This window comes from Pempheris klunzingeri, chromosome 18 (assembly GCF_042242105.1).
Source record: "Pempheris klunzingeri isolate RE-2024b chromosome 18, fPemKlu1.hap1, whole genome shotgun sequence".
Classification (NCBI taxonomy): Eukaryota; Metazoa; Chordata; class Actinopteri; order Acropomatiformes; family Pempheridae; genus Pempheris; species Pempheris klunzingeri.
The window spans coordinates 7,193,807-7,205,399 of NC_092029.1; the positions used below are offsets into that span (position 1 = coordinate 7,193,807).

The window sequence follows — 11,593 nt, forward strand, 5'->3', positions numbered from 1 at the left end:
CACAAAATATCCTGCTGCCATAAATTAAAGAAGCACCTGAGCACCAAATGTGTATTAATCCACAGCTGAAAATAATCCACCATAAAAGAACCATTTACTCAATTTACAACCAGCTGTTTTAAGAAATGAATTAGCTTTTTTCCCCAAAAGATAAATAAACATATATATACATGTGACCTGCTTTTAAAGGTTTCTGTCTTTACACATAGGGCTTGGGCCGAGAGCCACAGACAGAGTGCAGACACACTAATTCTTTTCATTGGATTTGTTGAGAATGACAAAATTATAGGATCACGGCACTGCTTAAGTCATCTTTCTTCATCTGGGCAAACTAGCCACCACTATTTCTTAAAAACTTTGGGTGCAGGAGAGATTCAGTGGATTCACCTGGATTAGACATGTTTACGGCTGGTCTATTTTTACCTCTGTGTCTCCACCCTCGGCAGGCGGGCTACGTGTCTGGGATGCTGGCCCCTGTGGGCATTGGCATCACTGGGGCCCTGCTAATCGTCGGCGCCCTCTACAGCATCAGGATGATTCATCGCAAAAGGAGGAACAGCTTCAAACACCAGAGGAGGAAGGTCAGACAGCCAGAGGTCAATACCCTACTTGTATTTATCACTCATTATTCATTTTACTTATCACTGAGGATCAATCCTCTATTGAGTATTGCATTTATTTTTCATCCCCAGCAACCTCGAGACCCCGGTACCAGCCGTCAGGACCAGGCCATGCTGCTGGCCGACAGCTCAGAAGATGAGTTCTGATGAGACCCTTTTGGGCCCATTTTGTCTGTAACCAATGGCTGATGCTCCTATAATAGAGGCTCAGCGAACAACCCCATCGCTATGACTACTGCATCTCCAATCACCCTGGGCTGTGTGGCCATGACTCATCTGATCCACTGTGTGACTGATTATAGGGCACAATTTGCACAGGCTGCACAAAGGTCAGCTTTGTATTCCCCCCATTTCCAAAAGTACCAATGTGAGCACTTTTCTGACTGTTGTCAGGTGATGCTGACTCTAATGGCCTGGCAGGGCTGGCGTGATGCACTTTGACATAAAAAACATAATATTGCTGCTCGTGAAAACAAAATGCATTAGCACAGTATTGACTCGATGAAAGTGTTGCTGGTGACTTGGGGTTTTGTGGAGCTGAGGGGGGGGAGAGTGTGGACCCGCGGATTTTCTGTCAAGTAATAAAAAAGGGCTGTAGAAGAGTTTCATGACATAAACAATGTAAATATATGTACTGTATCTGTAGCTGACTTGGGGCCAGTCGTGTTAGTGTAAATAAAGTTTTATTTCTTGCTACACATCAAGGATAGTTTAAGGAATTGTTCAACATATTAGGAAATAAGTTTAATCCATTTCTTGCGGAGAGTTAAATGAGAAGACGAATACCAGTCTCACATGTGTTTGTCTACCAACAGCTCTAAAAGCTCACTTATAAACAGTTTGCTGTTTTGTAGGAGTTATATGCTGATCTATTACTTGGAAGCACTGATTTCCTGGAGTCTAAGCTAAGCTAAGCTAAGCTAGGCTAGGCTTAGCTAAGCTAGGCTAACTGTCTCTTGGCTGTGATATTAGCTTCATATCTATCTCATGTAACTCTGCACAACTAAGTGAATAAGCGTGTTTCCCAAAACGCTGAATTATTCCTTAAAGCAAGATTTCCACACATTTTAGAAAACTTCACACTCACTTCAGTTGAATTAATGCTTCGTTTAAATGTGGATTTTGTGGAAATGTAATGTTTTATTCAAAGGCATTTGTTCATAAAAGTTACTGTGAGACGCACATACAAAATACCATAGTCCTACAAAAGTATGTAGCATAGAACAGATTTTTGATGTACAATATAACTCTGGTATGACTTCATTCTTTAGCCATGTTTGTTTTTTAAGTGCATGACTATGACTAAGTATGTTCACACATTCTTTCTATTGAATGAAGTGTTTCTGCTGGCTGGAAAAGCACAAACATTGAAGACACTGGGGCAGAAGTTAATATTTTCACAAACCAGCTTACATTACACAATAGTGGGTTTTTTTGTGTGTGTTAATCTGGTTCAGACCAGGACAGATAAAGGGGACGTTCCGGCCGACACATTCGGTCCAGGAATGTCACATTGCTGAGATTGTGGTCAGGTAAAGTCCTTATGGTTTGAGAGAAAAGAAGAAGAATCATTTAATAAAAACTTTTCAGCTGTAGTTCAGACATCAGATAAAAGAAATACCTGAACACTACTCTTTTGAGCCATGTTTCTAACACCTATGAAGATGACACAAGGTCTCGTCTTTTGTTTAAAGAAAATATATTTTCTGTAACTTCATGAGCCATCTGATATGCTTGATGTACAACTGCCTGTTTATATGCAATAATACTGTTTTAGGGTAAATGTGATGTAAAATAGTGGACACTTTTTTGTCTCTTTATGTAGATATGAAACAGGATGTGATGAAATAAACAATAATTTTAGATGTCTGATGGCGACTCCTTCTCATAATACAGCTTAAGTGTGAATTAAGGTTTTAAATGAAAACCACTCCAGACAGCAGACAAGAGAACCCGGTTTACAGCATTAAAAAAATCAAATAATTTATTTCTGTGTTCTTTTTCCACATTAAATAAAAGCTATCGGACATTTCCAGATCAAAAATCAAGAGAGAGGACAGGGAGGAGGAACAAGGGGAAACAGAAATCTGACATGCAAAAAACCTTTTGCTCTCCCCTTTTGCACACTTCATGGATGGCGGTGGACGCGGTGCTGGCCGCCCCGAAAAGACTGCAGGAAGCCCCTGTGGTCGGTTGCTTGTAGGTACCACTACTTTGTGGTGCAGCCATGACAAATGTTGCTTATCTGACCAACAAACTGGTTTTGTGGGGGAAAGTTATGATTGTAACACTCAAAATGCAGGATGGCAGATGTCGCCCCAGGTGAGGACAGAGAGGTGGGGTTGTGATTGTTGGGATAAGCCACCCGGATAGCACAGCGGACGTCCAGAATGAGGACAAAAACCGCTTCTGACATCTGTGAACACTGAACTGGCATGTCAAGTCAAAACTTATTCCAAAATGCATTGTCAGTGAGCTGGGAAAAACTATGCACCACCACAAGCCATGGCTACAAACTGATATAGATGACGAAGCCCTTCAGTCTGTGATCTGAACAGAGCCCTTTGGCTCGCTGTGACAGGCTGTAATGCCCATATACTTAATGGAACTGCCAGAGATTCACAGGAGTTAAACAAAAAAAAGATGATAACAGACTCTTCTTCAAAACCTTAATACCTCCTCATGCTGCCAACTAGTTAGAAAGAGCGAGATAGGTTCACTTTGTAAGGGTATTGCCAATGCTGTCCTTTTTTCCATCAGTAGTCACTGTGTAAAAGAAGAAAATGCCAAGACAGTGAGGGGACACAGATGAGGGGAAACAAGTGTCCAACACAAGGACAGAAGATTTAAACCTCCAACATAAACCAGGAGGCTTTTACACAGGGTGATAATTGAAATCTAAACAGTGTCGGATGAGCAGTAAAGATAGGTGGTGATCGGGGTCTAGAGCGCTTTTGTATGCCCACTATGAACTGCTTTAAAATTCTCCATACACCTCTGGATGGGCTAAAGTAGCACAGAAATTAAAAATAAAAATCAAACCTGATAAATCAACCCAAACCGCCCCCTTCCCGACAGATGATTCGCAAAAAACATGCTCTCAATATATCCGATGAATAGAACAACACTCGTATACAAATCTGACAGAAAAAAAAAAAAAAAAAGGAAAAGTAGGTCATCTGATCCATTGCTCCAAATGCACACAGACATAAACGTACATACACAGGCTGTTATGTGGGTGGCAACTCTGTAAACATCTACTCTCCCTTTCAGTCCTGGGCTCCTGGGATGAAATGTCTCAGCTAAACTGCTGAAGAGGGAAATAAACCCAAAACATGAACAAGGTCCTGTAGTGTCGTACGTACAGACTAGCTCATTCAAAACATCTGACAACTATGAATGTTTGTTGGAGACTTTTGTTTCTTCTGGAGACAATTTCACACATTTTGCCACAAGGCAGTGTCTTGCAGTGCTTTCTACTCTGAATACTGAGGGCAGGATAAAAGCACACAGATGTCCAACTGCATAATTTGAGGCGCTTCGAAGACAAAAAGTTTACTTAAAATTGCATTTACAACCTGTGATGTAGGTTGTCTTTCAAATTGACTTGGAAAAATGGAAAAAAATCAAAGCTGATTTAGAGTTTATTCTCCCTCAACTATGAACCAAACTGTCTCCTGCCCTTTCCATCACATTAAGCGCTAAATTGAACCCTGGAAATCTTAAAAAAAAAAAAAAAAAAAGAAAGTGTGCGATTTGTTCCTTCCTGTTGTCCTTATAAGGCTGGAGCAAAACCAACACCTCAAAGGCTCTGATTTTCCTGTGCGGGGCCTCTGAAAGAAAAGAAATAAAAGTCTAACAGAACAGATCCACGCCACTGTCAAAATAACAAGAAACACACAGACGCATACATACATTCACACACACACTGCAGCAATTTCCAAAGAAGTGCATCTGGCCTTTGTTCATTTTACTTTTAAGAGAAAACAAAAGCGGCTGAAGCAAACTTTCTTTGCCATAATTAGTGTGGACTGGACCGTCCGGGTGCATCTATGACGTGCTCCAGGCTGGCGATCTTAAAACGTTAGCGAGGTTGGTTGTGCATCGAGTTAGGGCACCTGGGAAGTGCATTGTGGACTCAGCCGCTTTTTGAGCAGCATGAGGTCATACAGGTGTATAGTAGACAATCTAAATAAACTGAAAGCAAAAGAATAAAATATAATCTGCTAAGAATACTTGTCTATTTTCCTTTTTATCGAGAGATAAACACACGCGCACGCACACACACTCAAACAGGAATCCAGCATATGTAACACTTTGCCTCCGGTCTGGTGAAAAGCGCAGACCAGAACTGAGCCGAGGCTGCAGTGCGACACCTGTTAGCGGGCCGATCGCTGCAGTTGTGGCCGAGAGCGCTGATGGATTGAGTGGCACTTGCAAGGAGGAGAAACAAATTCATTTTCTAAAAAGGAGTAAACTTAAGACGGCTAGGTCATATTTGATCACACCATCATTGGCAAGGAGTCTCTTTAAAAGACACATTTTTTTTTCCTTTTTGGGAATTTATCAGCAGTTGGCAGTGCATTTGGGAGAAACAAGTTCAGACCCTACTGTCAGGGTTTGATGATGGGAGATTTAGTGAAGGACACTGAAGCGAAACGGTGGCAGATTAGGGCCAATTGGGCAAAAGTTTGAGGTGCTAATGGAGTGATTTGTTTCTGCTCTACACCAACGTGCTTACACCAAACACAGGAAGGGTTTCAGAGGGATATCCTCAGACTGGGTTAATCAACACACACTCGCCACGCTTTGTCCCGCACTCACATTAAAATAAATGCATGCATATCTTTACAGGCTTCAGTCCTGGAGGCTGAGGCAGGTGTTGGAGACAGCAGCGGGGAGCAGCTGTGCCCACTGGACAGGATGGGAAACAAGAACATACGACACTATCCCCAAACAAGCATGCGCTCGCACAGTCACTCAAACATGTTCACTTGCTCACAGTGAAACCAACCACGCCACATACACATGCACACAAAAACAGGCCAAACACTCGTCTTTCCAAAACAAAACAAAAAAAACATGAGGCGGTACAAACACACGTCATACTATAGCTTGTCCGTCAACCATCCAACTTACAAGGTTAAAAAAGAAACACAAAAATAAACTCCACAAATATTTTCTCCCCAGTCTGTTTTTACCACCCTGCTTCCTTGTTTCACGCGTTGTTTTCTTTAAGTCCGTTTTTGTCCTGTGTTCTGCAGGAGGATTTGGTTTGGTGCCATGACCTCTGGGGTTCGGACACTCGTCCTCACTTGAGCTGCCTCGCACCTCATGTCCCGGTCAATGCGGCATCCAAGCTTGAAGGTCAAAAGGTTACCCATTTTCCCCCAGTGAGGGTCAGCCCCTTACTCGCCCTCGTCACAGAAAGAATCAGGGGCCCCTTCATGAAAACATCAGGTGGGATGTCAGTTCGTTTCTGCCTAAACAACAGTTGTTCAAAGGTCAAGGACAAAAATTCGGTGTGTCTGCATGTCTATGCATACCTATGTGCATACTCCTTATGTTTGTACACAGGTGTGTGTTTGTGTATGTGTGTGTGTCTGTATGTAATAGTGAAATGACCAGGGCAGAGCTGAGGCTGTCAAGCTGATAGTGTACGAGGTGAACAGCACCCGCTGTCCCGTCCTCCCCCATCCCCTCTTCTTTTTCTCTAGCGGAGCCACAGTTTGAGCCGCAGCGCGTCCACTCCGTTCAGGTAGTATCTGAACAGCCGCTTGTCTCTGACAAAACCCAAGTTCTCGTACAGCTTCAGGGCTGATTTGTTGGTGATTTCAGTCTCCAGTACAACCTGGGGGACACACAGAGGGCCATGTCAGTATGCTGTTGTATACATAAGACGACTGACTGACTCCTGGTACAAAGATAAACTTGGTTGTGGTTGTTGTGGACTGTGTGTGGACCCTTACAGAAGTTTTGCACGTTTGGATTTTTGAAAATTAACTTATTTGCTGTTATGGGATCAGTATCAATTTGAACACTGCTGATTCAGTGCAGTGATCTCTTAAAGAGTTCTGTAAACAAAACAAACTCAGCCCCACGACTCTAAACCTCTGCTCAGCTGTATTTCCACTGCATGCTACGGCTCGATTCCACTCACTTCTGATATCAGGTACTTGATTGGTACTCGATTTAAAATCTGTGTCAAGTGAATGAAAACTAAAAATAGCATTGCTTCGCAATAAAAATTGCAGATTTGGTCAGGGTGTTGCAAAAGTGATAATTCTCTTTGACCAGTCAGTAGTCTGCAGTGTTTTCACTCCACCTTTTAGTATCAGCTCAACCCGCTTGGTGGCTTGACACCAAAAAGTACCAGGTACTATCCACAACCTATGCCAATGGAAGGCCAAAAGAAGAAGCCAAAAAGTCAGAGAGTCAAACCAAGCTGAGCTGTACCATGCAGTGGAAGAGAGGCAATAGTAACGTGGTCTGTCTTGTTCACTAGAAAGCCAGTCACAGAGACTTCTGAGATAATTGCAAAATCGGCAAAGCCAGCAAATTAGATTTTAGACACATGATGTTGTAGAGGATGTGTGTCGATTGTGGGGTCAGCTGATCAAGAATAGCCTCTGTGAGTAAGCTAGCTGCCAATTACCCCACAATGTCTCATGTTCTAAATCTGTTTGATTCATACACAAAAACAAAGTGTAAACAGGACGGTTTTAAAGAGGGTGAAATACACCTTTGTCTGAGCTAAGCTAGCTGCTTCCAACTGTTTCCAGTCGGATAGTCGTTACGCTACAGTAGGCTGACCATGTTGTGGAGACATTTTGAGTTGTACTAGAAAAAGCACAGATCAGAGCACAGTAACATCAACAATGGCTCCCAGTAAGCCATGATGGTGTGACAGTAAGGCAGCAAGAAAAATACCAGAATCAAACTGACGTAGCTAAATTCAGTCATCATTAATGTTATTAACTATACCTGCGCTTGTCATATCTAAGAGGGGACCTATTTTTCAGACAGACTGTACACTTTGCTAACAACCATTTTCAAAGGAGTACATAAGTTATTACAATACTCTCCCCCCTTACCAGCATCTATTAGTCTCCATTAATTGTACAACAATTTTCCAAACATGCTTCAGATCGGTGATCAGTGACCTTCAGTAACATATTTTCTGTCAGACATGTTATTATGGAGTAATGCATTTGCAAGAAAGGTTCAGTGGTCTTCCTTGTTTGTGCGTTCAAAGAAGGTCTGATATTTAAAATGTAAAATTTGCTTTCCACAGGAATTATATTTACAAGCAAAGCAGTTGAGAGATTAAACCATGAAGACAAACTGATTTTGGTAGTCCAGCATTTTTTTCCCTACAAGCGTTTGCGAGAAGCCAAAAAGCCACAAACCAATGCGGCCTGGGAGATTCACTCTTTAAAAACTTATAAAAATAGTTGGCAGTGACTTGAAGTGATCTATTTCAGGCAGAGTTAAGACAACCTGCTTTGCCTTTTTTTTTTAGCTTCCAGGGCCCATGTTATAATGTTTTGTTGGGATCCACACAAAAAAAATGCCTGCTGGAAACCAAAGCTGAAAAATGCAGCTTGCGACACAGTGACAGTGTTTGCAGTTGCTTGATAGCTGAAAATATACATTTCTTTAAAAGCAAGTATTTGGTAGCTTTGTGTGTGCAAAAATCATCCCAACAGAAAAAAGATAATATTAACACTGAAGTGAACCACAGTGTCAGTGCTTTGGTCTCCGTCAACAAAGAGATATGGCTAATACTGAATCTCATTTCAACCTCAAACATCAGGCCGTTTTCCACATTTCAAATCAAAATCTACTGTGTGCATGTGTGTGTGAGGACCAGGTGGGTGAGGATGCAGCTACTCAGAGAGAAGAAAAGCGAGTGAAATAGTTTGTAGTAGAGACGATGCTGAAAGGCTCGGAGTAGCTGACAATCAAGGTTAACAGCAAGCTTAGAGAAGTGAAGGACGGGAAAAGGAAAGTGGGCCTTGGCGTGCTAGCAGCTATTTTTTTTCCTTTTGGTTCATGCTCACCCTGCGGCTTTGGTGTTGTAACACAAATGGTTCATTTGGTAATTTATCACTTTCTGATGTGCTGTCATTTTATGAGTTAGATACATTTTCCAGGGATTTTTGGTCTCTTCTTCTTTGTCTGTACATTTGAGTAAATACGCTGACATACGGCTAGTCAATGAGTGCCTGTGTCAGGAATAAAGCCTGTGTATGTTAGCACGAGTCCACAAGTGTGTTTCCAGCTTTTCACAAAAAACTTTTAAATGTTCTCTGTATGTATTAAAATATTGTTCGAAAAGCAAATCATGTAAATTGATTAAGACATCATCCTGTGGGGACGGGTCTGTGAATCTTACCTCGTCACAGTCACCCTCCACCATGGCATAGATGGCCTTCTTCACCAGATTAGTACCTGAAACAGAAGAGTCTGAGTCGGTCACAACACGCCAATAAACAACACACAAACTTTTAAGAAAATAACATTCGGTTTTTCTTTCTTCTGGCCTGACGTACAAGCAAGGCGAAAGGTGAACAGTGGTTAAAGCGTAGTATTACCCATCAACTCAGAGTGTATAACTTATCTAAATGGTGCATTTGCATGAAGAGATTTGGTTGTCAAAGAGAGCACCAAAGATACTAGGGAGAGCTCCACATTGTGACAGGACTGTACGTGACACGCAGAGTCCAGATCTCACCGATGCTTTTCCTTCTGTGTTTCGAGTCCACGGCCAGCATGGCGATGTAGCCACGACGGAACATCTTCTTGTGCATGTCAAGCTTACATACGATGGCTCCCACACACTCCTGCTCCACCATGGCCTGTTACAGACACACACACAGACACGCACACGGTTAGGTCCTCTGAATGTCTACTGGGGTGGCTGCTGAAAGCCTAGCAACAGTCTCTGTAGAGTTGCTGTCGTCCGGCCAGTTCTGCTGGCTCCCTGAGCTGACCTCTGACCTTTATTTCATGGCACTTCCTCTTATGTCACATGCAGCGTTCCACGCGGACTGGAACTGGGAAGTTTACGACCTTGAGGCTCAGAAGATAAACGATTAAAGGACGTTTTTCAAAATAGAAAAGCCTGACTGGAGACTGTGGGTGTGAGAGGAAACAACTACTTAAAGCACTGTACCAACACTGGAAAGAACAGGTTTTAAACCTTTGCTTGCTCCTAAATGCCTGTAGACATACTACTGGACGAGAGACTCTTCCATCGGTGATAAACTAAAATGGATACTGTCACATCAATTCAACTGTTCTTGATTGGACAGCTGTTAATTCAGACTCACAAAACTGATGAGGACAGAGGCCTTGTCATGGAGAAACGGGTGTTGTAGCTGTCAACATATACAATCCAAACTGCACAGCAGTGTGCCATCAGTAAGACATTAATGTGTGTGTTTGCCTTTGAGACACGCTGACAGCTGAAAGCTATGAGCATGCAGTCACACCCAGACCCACCAATGTCATGCAACTTAACCAGAGTCCACGGGCTGCAGGGAAGTTCACAGTTTATTTTGCCTTTAAGTTAAAAGGTGAATGCACTCATTTTCTTCACATCGACTCGGTGTCAGTGTCACACTCACCAGAAAGCAGAGCTGCGGCCAGTTGTGGATGAAGTACCTGTACGTGTAAATTGAATAAGGCTCAGACAAGTCCTTGGTGATCAGTCTCATGATCCACGGCATCTGCAGCTCAGACTCGTAGCGGACATAGCGGATGCCGTGGCTGTCCTCTTCCGCTCGTCCGGGAGAGCCGCTCAGGTCGAGCCGGGCCAGCTCCGCGGCTGGCGGCTGCGGGTCAGCGGGGCTCTCCCCTCCGCCGGGCCCGGCACCGTCCGGCGGCTCGTCGCTCGGCGGACTCGGGGGCTCCGTGTGGTCAAACTCCTCTTTCCCTTCGTCCTCGGGGTGGCTGTGGGCCGCTGCCGTTCTCGTGAAACCCGGCATCCCGTTCATGCTATTGTTAACCAGGGGAGAGTGACTGCCGTTTTTGGAGAAGGGGCTGTGGCCTTCGTGTTGGCAATGCTCACTATTGTTTCTAGCGACCGGAGCCTCCTCATTGCTGCCGCTGCTGTCACAGTTGTCCACGGACGGTCTCGGATTGTCAGGCCGGTTTCCTGTGTGTTGGTGGGTGTCGGGGTCCTCTGAGGGGCTGGCCAAGCCGTTTAGCTGCTGCTGCTCTCGGGCTTGCATTTTGAGGTGCAGCGCCGCCGGGCTAGCTCGGGCTAGCATGTTTTTCTGCTTCTTCTTGACCGACGTTTTGACTTCGCTTATCGGCTGCGACTTCTTCCCTGTATCGGCGGACACACAGTCCTCCCCGTGGCAGGCCGGCTCTCCGTCTTCCCCCGCCGGCTCCGCGCTCCCAGCCCCGGGGAAAGGTGGAATTTCAGCCGGGGATGCAGGCAGTGCGCTACTAGGCCCAGGCGGCACTGTGGCCATCCCACCGCATTAAGGTGGAGATTCACGCTTGGAAAACGTTGAACACAATCTCATCCACAAAGCGAGGGGATATACAATCAATATACAAGTTAGTTCACCGAATATTACATAAATCCAGTGGTTTTGGGGCGATATCGTATCCGCTGGCGACGTTTGTCGCTGCTTTCTCCTCGATTTCCCTGCTGCCGCAAAGTGCTGTCGCAGCAAACGCCATTGCAACAGCAGACGGAGACGTTTTACGACAGTGGTGTCGTGACAGATGCAGGGTTTTTTTCAGACACCAGGGCCAATTAGTTGCTGTAGTTTCCTTTGAATTGAATAAAACAAGTTGTGCGGTTACAATTTATTGTACACCTGAATTTACAACAATAAAGTGGTCATTATCTCTAGAAAGCATTAGAGGATTAAAAGAAGAGAAGAAAACACACAAAATGAGGACACCTGGTTAAAATAATGATTTTTAAATTGATGTATAGCAAAGGTTTTATT

At 43.8% G+C, this 11,593-nt stretch overlaps 1 protein-coding gene across 1 annotated transcript; it reads right to left on the reverse strand.

The window, feature by feature from the left end:
• Nucleotides 1-2,590: 2,590 nt before the first annotated feature.
• On the reverse strand, nt 2,591-11,278 carry naa30 (N-alpha-acetyltransferase 30, NatC catalytic subunit). Its single transcript, XM_070849469.1, has 4 exons — nt 10,253-11,278; nt 9,358-9,481; nt 9,019-9,074; nt 2,591-6,471 (listed from the first exon to the last, which is right to left on the reverse strand). The coding sequence occupies exons 1-4, from the start codon at nt 11,102-11,104 to the stop codon at nt 6,334-6,336; spliced, it is 1,170 nt and encodes a 389-aa protein (XP_070705570.1). The 5' UTR covers nt 11,105-11,278; the 3' UTR covers nt 2,591-6,333.
• Nucleotides 11,279-11,593: the final 315 nt, after the last annotated feature.

Excerpts from the sequence above, each read along its gene's own strand:
- naa30 (XM_070849469.1), bottom strand. The coding sequence starts at position 11,104 with ATGGCCACAGTGCCGCCTGGGCCTAGTAGCGCACTGCCTGCATCCCCG. Across the intron at positions 9,482-10,252 it reads GGCCGCAGCTCTGCTTTCTG|GCCATGGTGGAGCAGGAGTG; the intron begins GTGAGTGTGACA and ends TGTCTGTAACAG. Across the intron at positions 6,472-9,018 it reads TGGAGGGTGACTGTGACGAG|GTTGTACTGGAGACTGAAAT; the intron begins GTAAGATTCACA and ends TGTGTCCCCCAG.